Source organism: Leptidea sinapis, chromosome 13 (assembly GCF_905404315.1).
Source record: "Leptidea sinapis chromosome 13, ilLepSina1.1, whole genome shotgun sequence".
NCBI lineage: Eukaryota > Metazoa > Arthropoda > Insecta > Lepidoptera > Pieridae > Leptidea > Leptidea sinapis.
Genome location: NC_066277.1, coordinates 7,533,535 through 7,553,816, shown reverse-complemented (window position 1 = coordinate 7,553,816; position 20,282 = coordinate 7,533,535). Strand labels below are relative to the sequence as shown.

Here is a 20,282-nt window from a genome sequence, read left to right as displayed (position 1 = left end):
GCCCGCGGAGCTTTTCTTGCGTCCGTTCTCCTCAGGTTTGAGGCATTCATTTTCGAATGTTTAGTTTTGGACTTTCAAAAAGTGATTTCATAATATTCTATTTTGAATAAAAATATTTGCATTTGAACTGAAATCGACATAGATAATATTATATTATATTTGAAGTGAAAAGTGAAAAGTGAAAGCGCGCATTGGGTTATTTTTTTTGTTTTTGGAGAGCGTTAGACACCGATGGCGGAAGAGTGAGAAACGGCGAACGTAGCATGAAGCACATAGCGCCGCTAGTAAGTAGAACATCTGCCCTACTAGCGTTGTATCGTGCAGGTTTAGCACGCGGCCTGGCGTAAGGAGAACATCTTCCCTACTAGCGTTTTATCGTGCAGGTGTAGCACGCGGCCGCTAGTAAGTAGAACATCTTCCCTACTAGTTTTGTATCATGCAGGCTTAGCGCGCGGCCGCTAGTAAGTAGAAAGATGTCCTTACTAGAAGACGTGAAGTTCTACTTGAAATTAATTACAACAACAAAATATTAATTTCAAAGAAAAATTTAATTACGTAATAAAGATTTACCAAACATTAGATTTAGAGAACACATTAGTATAAATATTAACGATCATTAAAAAATATTATGCCAATGAAGTGTGAAGGCGCACGCAATTTTTTTTTGAAGATGACTCTTATAGGACCAAAGAATATACTTTTATACTTCATTCGCTTAAAATTATTAATTCCTTGTGGTACTAACACAACGCACATAAGCTTTTACGCTGGATTCGCCCCTACACCGACCTACCCTACGCTCCGGTTAACGCATGGATGAGATATGGAGATATACATAATTGTATAGTGAATGCATTAAATTAAAATTAATCAATGCTGCTGTCGCAAGTACGAGAGTTAATCAGTATAGTTGTAGCGGTGTCCCTAAAGCGTAAAATAATTTACGGAATTTAAATTGGAACATGTCTCTGTGTTTCCGAGGAATTGTTCTCTTTACATACTGTGTAGTTATTGTGGACAAATCAAAGCAGAGAAGCTGCACTACATATTATATCTATAGATCCTCTCTCGCATACCGTCAACCTTTTTATTTTACCAATGGAAGGCTCCTTTGTACCGGATGCCGGCTAGATTATGGGTACCACAATTGCGCCTATTTTTGCCGTGAAGCAGTGAATGTGTTTCGGTCTGAAGGGCGCCGTAGCTAGTGAAATGAGACTTGAAAACTTATATCTCAAGGTGACGAGCACAGTTGTAGTACCCCTCAGAATTTAAGGTTTTTCATTAATCCTGAGCGGCACTGCATTGTAATGGGCTGGGCGTATCAATTACCACCAGCTGAACGTCCTGCACGTCTCATCCCTAGTTTTCGTCGTAAGGATTGTTAACCTTCAATAGAAATATATCGTAATTTTTATTAAAACTTGTAAATAACTAAAGCATATTTAATCATTTTAAGTATTGTTAGTAAGCATTGTTCTGTTTCAATTGTATGTTAAAGTAAATTTTCATGTCATTAAATAAAAATATAATTTTATAATATATATCTTGGTAAATGCTTGCTGTATACTAAAGGCGTAGCGAAAACAATTCGGTGCAGTGATGTAGTATGTTATAAAGTTAACTTATTAAAATAGTTACCGCTCTTTTAATAAAAAAAAAATGAGAAAAAAAGTTTCACATAATTACATTCCATTTTGAGGCTTAAATTCATTTGACTCCTCTGACACTGTGATTGATAATTAAAATATAATAAAACGCTGACGTAATCGTTTGGGCGTAGTTGTTTTTGTTTGTTGTTTGCCCAAAAGATTGCGAAACTGAAGCGGCAGTGGGCAGGGCACATAGCTTGACGGACAGATGGCCGTTGCGGCAGTAAGGTCCTCGAGTGGCGACCAAGTACCGGAAGACGTAGTTAGCCCTCCTCCTAGGTTGGATGGGGTCAGCGCAAGACCGATTGTCATGGCGATTTTTGGGGAAGCCTTTGCCCAGCAGTGGACGTCCTCCGGCTGAAATGATGATGGTGAAAACAACTTCCTACACTTTATTAATAAATCGAAAGTCTGAATTCAAGTTTGGCACAATACCCTTTTCTTAGAGCTTTAATACTATATCTCTCCCCAGTGACTGGGCGTTGTATACTACAACGCGAATTTATCATTTTTCTTAATTTTCTACAAAATACTAACAATATTATGCGATATTGCATTTTCTGACTGTCAAAACTGGCAATTACCATATACTAAACAATAAAAGAATTGCCCAATTTAAGAGCAGTATTAATCATAAAACTTTAATACATAACTATGAACATAATGAATTATCACCGCTCCTACCCTTTCACGCCCACTTGATCAAATGATTCTATAATTTCTCATAAACTAAGAAGTAATTAAAATTGGCCAAGTATTTCGCTTAACTAAGGTTATGACGGAATTGTAATTATTTTCTTCCGATCGTGTCTTATCCCTCTCGTCCTATTTAATGGAAGTAGGACGCGGATTAAAAATTATGCCGTGATTTATATCCCGAAGCGTTCACTTGGAATTTCTTACAAGTTTCTTTTGAGAGGTTACCTCATTACACAACTTTATAATTAATGAAACTTGTATTTCGCCACACAATTAAGTTGACCTTAACGCTTTTATGTGACTGAAATTTATTTTACTATTTTAATTTGATACGATGCTATGATGCTATGATGTAAAGTGATACCCTCTCTTCTGCGATTAATTCACAAATAAAAATTTTAGGAACGATGCGTGTCTCGAACCCGAGACCTCTTATCAACTCAGCCAACCGTCACGGGTTCCAGTCCCTCATCGTTCATTCAATTTTATTTGTGATACGATACTGAAATCCTTTAAGTATGAATTGATACCAAACATTACCACAACATAAACTATCTCGAAGTCTGAGTATTGCAAATGAAATTTCAAAAAATATTAGAACTAGCAATTTTTTGAAAGAGCAACAAACAACCACAAATGTAGTTTTTTTACATCAAAATATAAATGAATATCTTATTTTATATGCCTCTTCATCACTCTACTTCAGCAGTACTCTGTGAATAGCTTGACCGCGGTGTCTTGTGAATGGGTACGTGTCACTGTTCTGAATTGTTGCGTGACCTGATCCCCGCGGCTGAATAATACCATCGCATTGCCACACTACACACATATATATCATTGGGGTTTGTGAGGTTCCTCTAGAGAATGGTTTTGAAGGGTTAATTCCGCTGAAAAAAAAACACAAGGTAGCATTGATTGCGGATGACACTTCGCTCATATTCAAAGTAAAAAGAAGCCAAGTTTATTGTGACGAGGTAAACAATGCTCTATCTGACATCGCGTGCTCGTTTAGCGCCAATAACTTATTGTTAAATAGTCATAAATATAAAAAGGTTAAATTTACCGCGTCAAATGTCAAAAATGTTCATGCGAATATTTTATTAAACGGAGTGGTGGTAAAACCAGTGAAATCTGCTATATTTCTTGGCATTACTCTTGATTCCAAATTGCAATGGGGGCCCCATATTGAAGGATTGGCGAATAGGCTTACTTCTGCAGCATATGCTGTTAAAAAAATTAGACGGTTAACTGACATAGATACGGCGCGACTAGTATACTTTAGTAATTTTCATAGTAATAATTATGTCCTATGGTATATTGTTATGGGGTAGTGCAGCCGATATTAATACCATAGAAATGCTGCAGAAAGGGTTAGTCGCGCTATTTCTAACCTAGGTCATAAAGAATCCGTAAGAGAAAATTTTAAGGAAATAAACATATAGTCAATAATAGCATCGCAATATATTCTTAATAATGTTCTATATGAATTTGCTAGAAACTGTGACAATTATTATGTTAACACAAGAAACAAACATAAACTTGTCATGCCTACTAATTCGGCTAAGTCGAGTTCATAAGCTAATCAGCTAAGTGATTTATATGCTTTTACAACAAGATCCCAGAAAATGTTCAAAACAAAAGTATTACGATATTCAAAAGAATTGTTAAAAAACGTTTGTGTGGTAAAGGTTACATAACATAAATGACTTTCTTAATGATTCCACAGATTCGGAATGGAGCAACCGCCCTCAGGCTATCAAATAATAAGTTTAATTGTACAACATATTTTTTGATGAATAAAAGGCCGCTGAGTTTTTTGGAATGGGTGGTAGTTTTTGGCTTTCAATTAGTGATGTCACATCCTATTTCGTATAAAAATATTTGAATTATCGTATCCTCACCTCAGGAGCATATTATACATAAAGCTGACCAAGCTTCAGCATCTGGCAGCCCACAATATGAGAATGCCTCGCGTAGAGGCGAAACACGTGTCGTTATAACGCCTATAAAATAAAGTAATAATATTCATTTTTAAACCGACATCAAAAAGGGGGAGGTTCTCGATTCGATTGGTATTTTTTTATGTATGTACACCGATTACGCTGAGATCTATGATCAGATTTTCGTGAATCTTCTTTAGTTTGATGCAGAATGTTTGCCATTTTACCCCATAAAAATTTGTGGATGATGTAATTATATTTTGTGTACGGCTTTTATAAGAGTTTTCATTTGGGTTGATTATATTATGTTATTATAATTAACTGGTGTTCCGTTAAGTGGGCCTTAGGCTACGTGTCAATCATAGCTAACAAACTTTTTACATGATATTTCAGTGTCTCACAAGAATGTGAAATAAAGTTTCGAACGGTATTTACTAATAAAATAAGCACTTACGCCGGTTTGTGATTCATTGTAAAAAATACTTTGTCAAGTTCGTTATTTGTAGTAGTTTCGAGTATCTGTTCATTGCTGTTACTGGGCAAACGGGTCTTAACATCGTATGTCTCAAGGTGACGAGCGTAATTGTAGTGCCGCTCAGATTTTTTGGGTTTTTCAAGAATTCTGAGCGGCACTGCATTGTAATGGGTAGGGCGTATCAATTACCATCAGCTGAACGTCCTCCTCGTCTCGTTCCTTATTTTCATAAAAAAAAATATGTTTATGTAATGTCTGGGCCCCAAGAAGCTAGTGTCTCAACTACCAAATTGCACAAATATGTAAGATCTAAATTATTGTAGTGTTTCTTATAACATACATTTCTCATTTGTGAGGGGAGGGAATGCGATACAATATTTGTATATAGAAAACACACCATCAACATAGGAAAATAGCACTACAACAGATAATTCACAGGAATTTTCTGCAGTAGCAAGTCCTCTTGGTATGGACGGCGGTGATCAAGTACCTACCACATTCTACCGAATGGTTTTTCGACCTTCCAAATCCAAAACGAATATCTCCGAAGATAACATAGAATGTTTTGCAACACTTTGGCAATTTTTTAATTAAATATTCCTACCACTCAGAATATTGTACATATAAACCAATTACGAATTTGTATTTAGAATATATTGCGGTTTTATTTTTTATTTGATGATTGCATTACAGTTTATTTTTATTTATATAGATATATATTTTATTAAATCCCAGTAAGTAAGCCGCACTTTGTCATTACTTATACACAACTATCAAGCTATTCAAAGCATGAATTTTAATGAAATTCATTTGTATAAAATAATTAGTAGTAAAAAAAACAAAAACATGCTTTTTATAGAATTTTTAGTTTGGTTTATTTTTAAAAGCATCTTATTAGGTTTTTTTAAACAACTTTAAAAGGTTAAAAATTAAAAAAAATCTCTTTTGTATTCGAACATTTTCTCCTATTAGATAAATCAGTAAAACATAGTGGTTGAAATTTACAATTAACATCAACTCCTGCCATATAGATAGACGAAAATTATATAAATTAACAAAAATCATGGAAAAATGTAATAATTTAATCAAATTAATGTATTGTCATCAGTCCTCGATAAATCTACGAAGTTTGAAAGAGATCTGGCCGTTTAAATTCGGTGAAAATCGCGCTCAAATCAGTTTGTTAAAAACAAACATACATACAGGTGAACCTAATAAAAAGCGTGTAAAAAAGAGCTCCGCTAAGTTTCACGCTCCCGATCTTCTCAACTCTTTTCAGAATTTGAACGTTTACTATTCAAGCAGTTGAAGGCTTATGAAAATGTTTTATACTGTCCAATATTTTCCATTCAATATGACCAACGCTTTACATTAAATCTCAAGTCACATGATTCTACAGCACTAATTTGTTTACCCAATATAGCGTCACGAGAAGATTAAAAGATGCCCATGTCTGGCAAAACGTGATATTTGTTAAGATAGTTTGACAACCTTGTGCTAACACGTACATCCGCTTACGAGTGTGTTTAACGAACGGTGTTTCAAAATGTCAAAAGCTTGTCTCAATATTCAATTCAATAATTCAACCCAGTGCAAGTAATACTTATTAGGTATGGTGCATTAAATACAAAGTGAAAAAAAAAACTCTAGAAAATTTTAAGCTATTTTCAACTGTATATTCACATCTTTACGACCAGTGTATTCAAAATGTTGCATTAATTCTAAATCAATTCGTATCCCAAATTAGACCAGACTGGCCAAATGTCTAGTTCTACTTCTTCTTTTATAGAGTTTTCTTCCGCTTTTGATGATCTTAAGTAAACTAGTTTATTATAGAGTTTTACAAAGACACTTCAGATTTCAATCATTTTTTTAATAATGCATCATAAGTTGCTGTATTTAACTATAAGCACATTAGCTTTGGTATCCTCAAGTCATTTTGAAGCATTAGACAGAGGAAGAAGGCAGCTTCTGTTCACAAATATAACAGTTATGCAGGTGAGTACATGAATTATGTTTTTATGGGTTTTGCATGTTACTCCTCTTTGTGTCGTTATTCTCATTGCTGAGAGGGTCTTAACCTCCACTAATTATTTTCTGGACGATCGTTTTCCATTTGTGGTCTTCGGCAATGTTTATGGCTTCGTGGACGTTTTTGTGGATGGTGTGGCGGAACTGGTCGCTCCAACGCATCGGACTCTGCCTCTCTCTCGCCTTTTTTTATGGTAGAAGAGGACAAGAGGTGGTGATCACTTGATAACAAGTGATCACCCCTGCAACCACCTTGTAGTCCTTTTAGGAAAGTCCTTGTACGAGCTTTTTTAAAAGTTACAAATGTAGTATCTTCTTGAAAACACGTAGCAGAAAGTTCCTTGTGAACCACACGAAGAACGTATCAGACCCAGATGCTAAGTACCACGTACTACAAAGCTGTGGAATAAACTTTCTTGTGCGGTGCTTCCGGAACGATACGACATGGGTACCTTCAAAAAAAGGAAGGTGTTCCTTAAAGGCCGGCAATGCTCCTGTGATTCCTCTAGTGTTGCAAGAGATTGTGGGCGGAGGTGATCACTTAACAACAGGTGACCCGTACGCTCGTTTGTCCTCCTATTCCATAAAAAAAAATAAGTATGGTATACAAGTGTGACGTGTGAATCTGGAATGCGGCGACAGGAACCAGTTCAAACAGGTTTTATTCAATAAGTTTAAATTAGTAATTGTGTTATTAATATCTAATGTGTTTTTTTTAACTATACTTAGTATAGCTTTTTGAAGAAGAAGAAGATCTTGAAGATCCTCTTAAGAAGAACGAGACATAAAGTATTAATTATGGGAGTTGTATCCTAAGCTGTTAATATTATTTCATGATTTAATCTCATTGAAGCTCAATTTGTAGATGATAAATGTAAAATTTATAATTTCGACGACCTGTATAGCCGAGCGGTTAGCGATCCTACCTACTAAGCTAGAGGTCCCGGGTTCGAATCCCGGTAGGTGAATTTATATGATGAATATGGATGTTTGTTCCCGAGTCATGGATGTCTATATGTATTTATGTATTTATCTATGTTTAAGTAAGTATATTATATTAAATATATCGTTGTCTTGCAACCCATAACATAGTGCTATATATGCCTAATTTGGGGCAAGATAATTTGTGTAAAAAGTGTGTCAGTGTGTCAGTATTATTATGAATCCGACATTCATAAGTGTTTTTTTTACCTAACTGTAAAAATAAAAGATACCATAAAGATTCACCACTAAACACAGACATTTACTGTATAAAAAATATCTTTATCATACCTGTCTCCCAAAGTGTTTGAAAGTAAATGGACCATCTCAATAAGTTTCACCTTTAGACACACATATTTACAGGATAAATAATATGTTTATCATGCCTGTCTCCAAAGTAAACTGACCTTCCCTTTTTCATTTTCTCAATGTCTTAATATACATATTTAGCTTTTTTTAACCACTTATATTAAGTTCTCTCACTCTTGGTGCTCTTGATCTATTCCAGAATTTTCTTTGTGGTATTTTTATAAATAAAAGTGATGGTACAATTAAGACGTTTACGCCCCGCCAATTTCATTGAGTGCCCTAATGTTTCTTGGTAATGGTAATGGAAAAGAGGCTCCTGTTTTCTTAATAAAACCACTTACTTGGGTCCAGCCCAGCTACCTCCAGAAGTTCAGAGCACGCCTGTTGTGTTCGCAGATTTCTTGAACTTGTATTCTCTAAGGATTTTGCCCATTGGTTGGCAAGCCCTGCACATTCCAGGATTACATGAGTGACCGTTTCGTATCGTTTGTTTAGTGATGTGTGACCCATCAGACCCCATCATGACTCGGATATCGAGTTTTCAGTCAGTTTGGGCGATAGTGCAGGAATCGCTTCTATCGACTGTCCACACCTTGAGACATTTATCCATCGGGTGTTGTGCAAGTTGTTGGTGAGAGAGCGTATACATGAACAATCATGTTTCTTGGTTAAACCCAAAATTATCAGCAGCATCGTAACGATACAATTTATTAATCATTATAATCTCTTTAAAAATATTAAGAACAAAAATAGAAGGAGGTTATGACAAAACCGCTTAACGCGCTCCGCTTTCTAAGCTGTTCACGACTTAAACTTATACTATGAATAACTTAAGCAAACATACAAACTTGAAAACCAATTCTGAAGGTTCGCAAGAAGTGGACGTGGGTCATATTGGAAAACTCAACTTCAATACAACTGTTTTTGAAACTCTTCATAACATATTTGTTTTACTATTGATTGAGTCCTAAGAAATTTGTTTTTATAATTTTAATAACTCATGGCGGGTAAATCAATGAATATTTTATGATGGCATTTGTCATTTTATCTTTGAGGTCGAGCGCGAGTTAAGTCGATATATAATAGTGCACTTGCAGGGGGAAACGAGGGAAAATGAGTGTAACTAATGGTTAAGTTAATTGGCGCAAACATAATCAAATACCCCATATTTATTTTAATAGGTCAGATTCATGCAAAATGCATACATAGGAATATTCCTCTTCATAGTATTAGTACATGAGGCACACTAAAAGTTTTGCACTTTTGCTAATCGGAACTATTTGAATTTCGAATGTTAGGTATATTGTATGAAACGTTGCAACCTTCTTAGTAATAAAAAAAAACGATTGGAGGGAAATCATTTGTCAATTGTTTTTTATCACACATCAATGTTCAACGTACTACGTATATATTGACTGATTATTTTAAAAATTAAATACTTTTAGACGACTGCTTAGACCAGGGGTGCTCAAACGGTCGATCGGGATCGACAGGTCGATCGCGAGTGCTATTTGAGTCGATCTCGAGAAAAAAATCCGGTATAATAAACTAAAATCGGTAATTACGTACCATCTTATGAAAAGTATGCTCAGGACATGTAGTGTCACGCTTCAACATCCAAAGTCACTGTTTAGTTAAGCTTATAACCAATAAACTCGCAATTTTGAATAATAATTATGAGCTTTTTAATTGACATATAAGAGCAGACCTACACTTACATCGACTAAAAAAATGCATATTTTGCGCAAAACTAATATATATGTCATCGTGACACTCTACCTAGACGACAATCCTTCATCACACATACTTGAAGCCTCTCAGAGCCGATCGATCGTAGTCTAACAATTTTGAGGTAGATCGCCAGCAGTTCAAGCTTGAGCACCCCTGGCTTAGACTATCACAAAAGACTTTATATTAAGGGTTTGATCGAAATAATAATTATTTTAATAATTATTATATCGAATTGCGACCACTTTTAGCTTTTCGCTATTGGATTTTGATAGGTAGAAAATTTAAATAAAAAATTAATATTGAAATTGTTATATATATTACAAACATTTACAATTTTGAATAGAGCTTTCTTCAAATATATTTGAAAGTCAACAAATTATCCACAATCAACCATTTGTTATTATTATAAATGCAAAAATGATGTTTTTGAATGTTTTTTTCGCGGATACTTGATATACATGTTTATGTATATATATCAAATTAATTATATCGTCTGGCACCTATACTACGAACTTTGCCCAGTTTGAGCCCAAATAATTGTTGTGAAACTGGGCTCATTAAAAATAAACAAACTCTGCACTGACATCCAATCCGAAATAAATGAGAAATCTAAAGAATATGTTATTTTAAAAGTGATAACCCTCACTTCTGGGATTAATTACACAAATTAAATTTGATAACAAAATTTATGCCATGCCTTATGCAGCCACAACCTGAGAGTTGAACAAGATACACAAGATTTACTAACGATACGTCACTCAAACGGTTGGCTCAGTGGTAAGAGCGCTCGCACGGAACGCGAGAAGTCGCGGGTTCGAGTCCCGCATCGTTCATAAATTTTGTTATATCTGATTGACCCGAAGATAGAAATGGTTGGATATGCATATTAAGTACATGCATTTCCAGCAACTAGTGTCTGGTTAGACTCCCGTTAGGAACTTAACAATTGTTTTCAGTCAGTGTTTCTTATTTAAATCGAGGTGCTTTGCAAATAATAATTGAAAAACTCCTGCAAACGCAATAAAAATTGCCGTGAAGTAGGGACTCAGCGAATTACGCAGCACGGTGTATTTGGTATGGTTTTAATGTGTCTAAATTATCAATATCAAATTATTATTTAACTCATAGACTATAGCTAGATTCTATACATTTATATATATTTACAAAGTAGCCTCGACGTCTTTATCATGATTTATTTTGTAAACTCTCTATATTATTATCTCCTCAAAGAGACGTTTCCGCCACCGTGATCGAATTTACCTTCCTCAAAGTGGAGCATTTTGTATCTACCTCAAAACAAACTGCATACGTATGTCGGCAACAAAATCCACACAAATTAGTTAACTACGCTACAACCGAGTTTCGCCTTTATGGTATCATAAGAAAGCCTTAAATTCTGTAAAATATTTTTCAGGTCAACGCTGGCGTCGGTACACCCTCCACAGCAAAGAACATCAACGTAAATTGGTTATTTCAAGCGAACTTTGCGTTGCCGTGGAATAGAACTCAGATACCTATAGACATTTTGAATGCCAATTCGGGTTACATTGGTGAGGCTAGAAAGAAGCGCAATTTAGATATGGAAGGTTACGAAAATGATGCCAAATTGTATCATTTTTACAAATATGTCGAGAATTTTTTGAATGGGTAGGTGAGTTTTGGTTGAAGTACTTATTACTTAACTTTTAACTTAATCAATGTTATATTTTAACATTATTTATAAATCTAAGACACCATATTTTTTGGGTTATACCAGCAGCCAAACTTAACATCGGAGATTTTAAGGTACATTATAATTTTGTACCTCCTATGTAATGGTTAATGTTCTGAATTGTTTCAAAGGTCTAATGAAATTAAGTAATTTTATTCTTCATTTTTTATTTATTAATTTAACTATTTATTTATTGCATCTACCACTGATTGTACATAAATAGTATTTCTTAAACTATTTCCAATTTACAGTGTACCTATTACAGGGTACCTATAAATAATCATTTAAAGGTACAAGGTACTACAAGCTAATTTTATTACTTCATAAATCTAAAAGTGTTTTAACAACTCGAATCAACCAAAAGCAGAGAAAAGCAAAAATTAATACTTAAGTACATAATTTAAAAGTATGCCTTATTGATTGAAACAGTTTGAAATAGAAGGAAAAAATCATTATGGAAATAATAAATGTTCGTAAGATTTATTTGACAGATAACTTCTAGATCTCAACAGGAATCCCGTTCGTAAGATTCGTTTGAAATTTATTTAATACTAGCTGACCCGACAGACGTTATTCTGTATATAATAAATAAAATAATGTTTTTATATGAATTTGTCAATAATATATCATAACATCAAAAATTACTTCGTAAAATATGCACCCTGCTGTCGTAATGAAATTGTTTCACTTCACTGTCAAACCGTGAGTCAATAAATACTCTCATAGAAACTAATTAATTTAATTTAGCAGCATTTTCGTATTTATTCACATTTTAACCTTCTCTGGACTTCCATAAATAATTCAAGATCAAAATTATTCAAATCGGTCCAGCCGTTCTCGAGTTTTAGCGAGACTAACGAACAGCAATTCATTTTTATATATATAGAAGATAGATAGATAGATTAATGAGAAATAATAACTTATTCTTAATATAAGACTAATATTTAGCATTTTAATTATATATTTAAAAATCAAAATATGTGTAAATTCTGTGTGAATGAATCAGGCTAACGCGAATATGATTATGCTTCAAAAAAGCAAACTAAGTGCATTTTATAATAATATTTCAATGAATTGATTAACATAGTTGCAAATCGTCATTGAAAACTCCAGTCGAGTGCGTCTGGTACTCATTTTGCTTTTAGAGAGATTGGTTTAGAATCGATTATACAGTATTATTAGTATATTTTATGTATGCTTTGAAGGTTTTATTTATTTTGTTGGAAAAAATTGTGTCCAACAATTTTAGAAATTAATTTGAGTAGCAATCCGTCTATACTAAATAAGTAGTACATACTCTTCAATGGCCGAGAACATTTTTGTGATTTTTCTGATGTTTGCCAGAGAACGTGACGTAATATCTCTATAGTGGACGTATATGCTTATTAGTTTTTCTATTTAATAAAAAAACACTTGTCGGAACCTGTGCTTGTCTGTATATTATATTATATGTATTTATTTAGTATTTTGTATTTGGAACAATGCTTAAATTTTCTTGTATAATCTTACATTACTATAAAGGATTGTCAGTTTTAATAAAGGTGTTTAATGAAAGATTAAAAATTATCTGCAATGTATATGGTAACATTAACGTTGTGGCCATAAGTATATCATTGTGCTAAGTTATATATTATATAGTTTCAGGCATAACGGTACATCGTGTGTTCTGAAGACATTATGTCAACTGGGAGCCGAACCAATACACACCTACGTTGAGGACGACATATTACATGAAATAGCTGCATTTGTTTTAAAGTAAGTTTTATTTAGATACCTATTGAGCATAAGTACTGGACTTAAGGTCGGCATCGGGGTCAACTCAGGGTCATATGTTCTGAGCAGGACGGGGGAAATGTTCTAGCTCTGGCACTGCGAGATGTTAGGTTAGGTTAGGTTAGGTTACACGTTGAGGACGACATATTACATGAAATAGCTGCATTTGTTTTAAAGTAAGTGTTATTTAGACTACTATTGAGCATAAGTACTGGACTTAAAGTCGGCATCGGGGTCAACTCAGGGTCATATGTTCTGAGCAGGACGGGGGAAATGTTCTAGCTCTGGCACTGCGAGATGTTAGGTTAGGTTAGGTTAGGTTAGGTTAGGTTAGGTTAGGTTAAACGTTGAGGACGACATATTACATGAAATAGCTGCATTTGTTTTAAAGTAAGTGTTATTTAGACTACTATTGAGCATAAGTACTGGACTTAAGGTCGGCATCGGGGTCAACTCAGGGTCATATGTTCTGAGCAGGACGGGGGAAATGTTCTAGCTCTGGCACTGCGAGATGTTAGGTTAGGTTAGGTTAGGTTAGGTTAGGTTAGGTTAGACGTTGAGGACGACATATTACATGAAATAGCTGCATTTGTTTTAAAGTAAGTGTTATTTAGACTACTATTGAGCATAAGTACTGGACTTAAGGTCGGCATCGGGGTCAACTCAGGGTCATTTGTTCTGAGCAGGACGGGGGAAATGTTCTAGCTCTGGCACTGCGAGATGTTAGGTGGTGCTTTCCCATCGTCGCTAACGAGTCGAGTTTGAGGCAAAGAGCTTTACCTAACAGTTGAAAGAGTCGTTACTCATAGCGGTGGCTAGTACAGCTTGTTTTTCTACTTCAACAATGCTTATTACCGATTTTGTTGATATAATATCTGGAGGGATGGTTTTATCTTCTCTTCACATATTTGCAGATTGGATACTTTGTTTCTATTTCAGTGAACCAGTGCTGTGATCTACCACCTATTCTACCACCTATATATTGGTACTACAAAATTTGTTCAAAATGTACCTGCTCTGTAGTATCACATCGGTTACTGCAACGGTACAAATACTAATATTATCAGAAAGAAAACAAACCGTGCCCTGAGGGTAGGATGCAAAAAGGAACCCATTCTATGCCATATACGGGGTGGTCCGCTTAAGTTCTATGTCATGGGCGTCTGGTAGACGCTACACTCCTGACAAAGCAATATTCAGACGTCCCGAGTGACCTGTTAAGTATCGGGATGTACAGTCAGCATAAGATCAAATAAGGATGGCATGTGGCTATCCATTGGGAGGAGATAGACCGTGTAAAATATAAAACATAATGACTTTAATTCTAGTCTTATAAATTAACATATAGAAGAATAAAGTTTGTCTTCCTTTAAGCAAAGTAATGAAAAAATAATATAAATGTAGCATAATAGTAATTACAAACATTTATAGTGGAAGTAGATAGGTTAAAATTTATTATATATTTTTAGGCCGTCAACGCTCCTGTGATTCCTCTGGTGTTGTAAGAGAATGTGGGTGGCGGTGATCACTTAACACTAGATCGCCTGTACGCTCTTTGTCCTCCTTTTCCATAAAAAAAGTTAACCTCAAGAAAATTATAATACTTTCTCCAGATAGAGGAGGTCGAAATTCCATATCGTGTTATGTATGTAAATTTGAACTAAGTATTTTTCTCTCACTAATAGGTATTATAAGCGCTGTAGTTTGTTAGGATATATAGGCACGGATGTATATATATGATGATTGATGGTAATGTAAAAGTTATAGATAGCTACTACAAAATACTCCTTTAAACTATGTTAATCGATATATTTCAGTCAGCAGAAACATTCTGATTTGCCATATAGAAACGCGTGAACAAGCCACGTCGAGCTGGCCCTGGAAAAAACATGACATGCCCAAATATATGCCTGCTTCTTTTAAGGTTTGACCATGCGATTTGTTGATAGTCATTGAAAATGAAACAATTTATTGGAACTGCAGGTGTTAAAATTTAATAACTCTCCGTCCGCAGTAGTCCGATCGCCTGAAAGACCGTCCCATTCACTCGCCACCGGGCCGCATCATACTATCGCGCACTCGGCTGTTCATCGTCATAGTCATAACTATTTAAATATTTATCAAATAAAGTATTGTAAAGGACAAAGATTGTGACTTTAAATATAATATAAAGTTATTATAAATTATAGCCAATGTGTTTTCTGATGTGAAAGATATTATTTAAAAGTTGTATCAAAATCCATTTAGTAACTTGTAAGGTATAGAGTAACAAACAAACGTCAATACATTCTTACAAACTTTCGCACTAATAATATTAGTAGGATATATTATATTTGTAACTCCTATAAGTTTTTGCGGAGCACGCATGAATACCTCGCAGATTGCAGGATTTTTTCCTACTTACTTATGTGTAAGCTATACTATTGTAAGGTTCCATTAAAATCCATTCAATAGTTTTTGCGTGAAGAAGTAACAAACATACACACATACTCACAAACTTTCGCATCTACAATATTGATAGGATTGGAACCCCTTTCAGATAAGGCCTACTCCAAAGCTCTCCGTTTCTCTCGGTCTTGGGCTTTGTGCCATTGTGGGCCAGCTTTTTTTAGTACCATCTGAACATTTAGTTAACCGTTTTCTATTTTATATTTCTCCTTGTAGTTCCAATATTTGTGCCAAGTATGATTGAGTCTTCTTTCCACTTCTAGTTCATTGTTATCTCCGTTAAATCAAATCGTTTTCTTTAAATATAGATAATGATAAGAATCAGTCGCATCTGATTGTTATTTTTGATTATTTTGGAGTTTGTCATGATTAGTCTTTATGATAGTCGTCTCAAAATTCACTTTTCTTCTTATTTTGAGAAGACTTTCTAACATGTATTCTTGTTGTAGTCTCAATTTCCTTAGGAAAACTAATTCGTTTGGAAATCTGAAGTTGCTGGAGTCACCTTGGACGTACAAACCTCGGTTTTTCCAGTCTAATTTGCTGAAGATTGATTCTAGTAATGCTAACAACATTTTTGGGGATAAGGGGTCGCCTTCTCTAACTTGACCTTGTCCTTCCATTGACTGGAATGCTTGGGCCTACAGTTTGCAGTATGACTCTACTTAAACTTGAGCTATTTCTGTATAGAACTTTTTGTTCTACATGATGACCAACGTCTATGGGACACTCTAAGAGTATTAGAGTGTCCCATAGACGTTGGTCTGCGATCGTCATGCTGGTAATTAATGAATATGACATAAAAGGGTATATCTTGTACTTGGTATTTTCTAATTATCTGCTCTGATGTATCGATGTCGTCTATGGCTGGTTGTTTTTGTCTTATTCTTATTCTTTGATTTATTATTATAGAGAAAAGTTATATTATATACTCTGTTATGTTTCAATATTCTGTATGTGTGACCCAAGTCATTTGGCATTATGCCTGATGAAGTCACCCAAGACTACTATTTCGATGGAGGGTAGTCAAAGGAATTCTGCGTTACCCCTATGAAACCTGAAGACACACAAGAGAAAAGTATATATTATGTACTCTGTTGAAGACTGACTCTGAAGATTCTGTCTGAAGACGCACAAGAGAAAAGTATATATTATGTACTCTGTTATGTTTCAATATTCTGCATGCGTGACCCAAGTCATTTGGCATTATGCCTGATGAAGTCACCCAAGACTACTATTTCGATGGAGGGTAGTCAAAGAAATTCTGCGTTACCCGTATGAAACCTGAAGACACACGGGTAGATAAGGATGCGGTCCTTAATAACTACGCATTAACTACGGAACACTTAAAATCGTACGTAATAAAACGATCCTCAAAACGTAATCGACTTGGGAAAATAATGAGGAGAACACCAGTACAGAGCAATGATTACAGTTAATTAATTGGTAATACAGATTATATAATATTAGATATAACGAGGATCTTCATAACTTTTCTTACATTGTTTGAAGAACAATAAGGAGGAATATGATGGATCACTAATTTTCATTACGAAATTATCTACTTTTGTTAATTAAGAGGCCTGACTCAGGAGGAAATATTAATAAACTTATAACGTAGAAATAAGGTTAGGGCTATAACGGAGCGTTATTTGGCTTTGATCACAGCACTGATAATGAAAATGGCAATCTTCTAGAGACGAACTTCTTGATATTCTATGGATTCTTTGTGTAGGTTCCGGGTGTTAGTGTGACAGAGCGGGAAACTACAAATTAAATAAATTATTTAAATGTATTCAAGGAGCTCTTAAAGAAGTTACTATGAATTGTTTATATCGTAGTTTATTTTCATTATATCATTGCAAATCTTATTTAAGTGAAAAGTTTTTTTTTAATCATGTTTTACTCATTATGATATAATTCATTAACACATATTTTTTTCAATTAATGAGCCTTGCTAGGGCATTTCAATATGTTTTGCAATTATAGCGGAATACCTATGTAGAAAAAAAGATAACAAAGTTTAAAAAAATATTAAAAGAATTGAATTTTTTTAATTGTGATGCTTACTGATGTAATTAAGAATACATTTTTAAAAATAAATTGATAATTTATGACTCCTATAGCCCAGTGGTTAGTGACCCTGCCTACTGAGAGGCCCCGATTTCGAATTCCGGTAGGCGCAATCATTTATATGATATGATGAATATGAATGTTTGTTTCCGAGTCGTGGATGTTTTCTTTTTGTATGTTTAAGTATGAATATTGTATTAAATATATCGCTGTCTTGCACCTATTGTACAGGCTATGCCTAGTTTGTGGCAAGATAATATTAATATTATTATTTATCATGCTAAATTATTTGAAAAAAAGCAAACTATGGAATTCATTTTATATTCACTGTAAATGAAGGCGTCTCTGCCCCATTTTATTATATACCTTCTCTTAAATAACTTACAAATTGTCACTGCAATCACGAACAACAATAGCTGTCACGATAGGCATGACGACAGATTTTGGATCACACCTTTTTAATGTCGGTTAATGACGTTATGTAAAATAGAACGTCATTGATGTCGGTATGTGACTTCTATTTTAGAATAACATTTTATTTGACCACTTAAAGTAGCCGTTACGGAAATTATTCCATTTTGTAATTTTGAATTACACTCATAATACTGGTGGCTTATTATGATTAAGTCGCAGTCAGTTTTATGATAATATGTATATAAAACATATTACAATCAAAACCTCAAGTCAAGACAAAGATTTTTGAGCAGTATCGGCATTTATGTATCAATTAAAATCAATATTTATATCAAAACTGGATAATTTTTTGAATCTTATCATCATAAAGGTTTTCTTTTAAAGCAATTTATTTCTAATACTGCCATCATGCTCAATGACAATCGTAATAATGCTTAATTTAAACAACCTGTTTATTTGTCGTACAAAAAATTATAATGTTTCCATCGCCTAAAGTTCTCTTCAGATATAATATGAAATAAATGCTTGTATTCATTTGTTTCAGTCCAGAAAATGATATAGCTGAGACCAACGTAGAGGAAGCGAAGCCGTACGTCGAGGCTTGTAACAATGGAAGAAAACATCGAGACTGTTCAGCGATGTACAATTGTTCAATATCTTTAATAGACATGTTTACTAAAATACAAGACTAAAATTAAACATGCAATTTCATTTATTTGTAAATTAAACCTATAAATGACTGCAACTTTATACGTATATTTTCCGTGCTCGCAGCGAAATATAAATTTTTGGGTAGGCGTAACCCAAAAAAAATATGTCGCCCTGACATACTTAGTCTAAGGCGGAAGTAAAAAAAATTAACAAATAACAACCGACTCCAAAATATTAGATATATTGATTCCTATTTTTCGATTCGGTGTCCTCCCGCAGCGGCCCCTCTCTCGTCTCGTCACGTCGCGCGTGTGAAACAAGCACATCTCACCTATAACTATGTATGTACAAACTTACCTTGGCTGACACCGACTCCAAAAATAAGAATAATCGTAACTAGCTTAACTTTTTATGCAAATTTACGCTCGATCCCGCCCATCGTTCGATGCTTTTCATAGTTACGCCCAAACATTGCACTCAAACAATTCTACCCAGAAACCTCAGTAGACGTAGAACGCTCCCTTTCCGCTTACAAAAATTTATCAAGCGATCATAGACACAATTTGCCTACAGAACATTTAGAACAGTACATATTTTTAAAGGTAAATCTTAAATTTCATTGTTACCTAAGTAGGTATATCCTATTAATATTATAAATGTGAAAGTTTGTATGTCTGGATGTATGTTTGAACTTCTTCAACGCAAAAACTACTAAATGGATTTTGATGAAACTTTACAATAATATAGCTTACACACCAGAATAACACCTAGGCTTTTATGTTATACTTTATATGGCAAAACAACGTTTGCCGGGTCAGCTTGTCTTGTAATAGTTTCTTTCACAAATACGATTGTCAGTACAAGCCTTTATAAAATAAAATAAAAATATGAATTTTTATTTTTTCCTGTTTAATTGTATGCATATTTTGGCCTTTTTTATGGATTTTCGTGCATATTTTAGTTATTTTACTTGCATATTTGCATGCATATTTTGGGCATTTTTTGTAGCATATTATCCGGTCTTTACTGATTACACACAATTTGATATTTTGCCACAGATCGCACCCTTACTGTAAGTCGTTGAGGAGTTCCATTGATCATCTTATTTGACTTGGTTTCCTCGTGGAAACCATTGTTAAATCAAGACGTACCAGCTTTCAAACAAAACAAAAACAATCATCAAAATTTCTTCTGATATTCTGAGGTAATATATGAAAACCTTTAATTTTTTCATACATGAAACAAATATCGTCGAATTAAGAACCTCCTTCTTTTTTGAAGTCGGTTAAAAATCGAACACAATGCTTGTGTCGAACGTTTATTGCCTACGAATGCTTGAGGAACGACGGAAGAAATGTGCAGTCATTTTATATTAGCATATAAAATATCTAATT

At 34.3% G+C, this 20,282-nt stretch overlaps 1 protein-coding gene across 1 annotated transcript; it reads left to right on the top strand.

Annotated features, from left to right (window-relative positions):
- Positions 1-6,240: 6,240 nt before the first annotated feature.
- Positions 6,241-18,936, top strand: LOC126967594 (uncharacterized). The gene is made up of 4 exons (XM_050812128.1): positions 6,241-6,764; positions 11,233-11,465; positions 13,168-13,284; positions 18,782-18,936. Exons 1-4 carry the CDS (start codon positions 6,645-6,647, stop codon positions 18,927-18,929), a joined length of 618 nt encoding a protein of 205 aa, XP_050668085.1. The 5' UTR covers positions 6,241-6,644; the 3' UTR covers positions 18,930-18,936.
- The last annotated feature ends 1,346 nt before the right edge of the window (positions 18,937-20,282 follow it).

Coding starts and splice junctions, on each gene's coding strand:
- LOC126967594 (XM_050812128.1), top strand. CDS start 6,645: ATGCATCATAAGTTGCTGTATTTAACTATAAGCACATTAGCTTTGGTA. Junction 6,765..11,232: donor CAAATATAACAGTTATGCAG/GTGAGTACATGA, acceptor AATATTTTTCAG/GTCAACGCTGGCGTCGGTAC. Junction 13,285..18,781: donor ATAGCTGCATTTGTTTTAAA/GTAAGTTTTATT, acceptor CATTTGTTTCAG/TCCAGAAAATGATATAGCTG.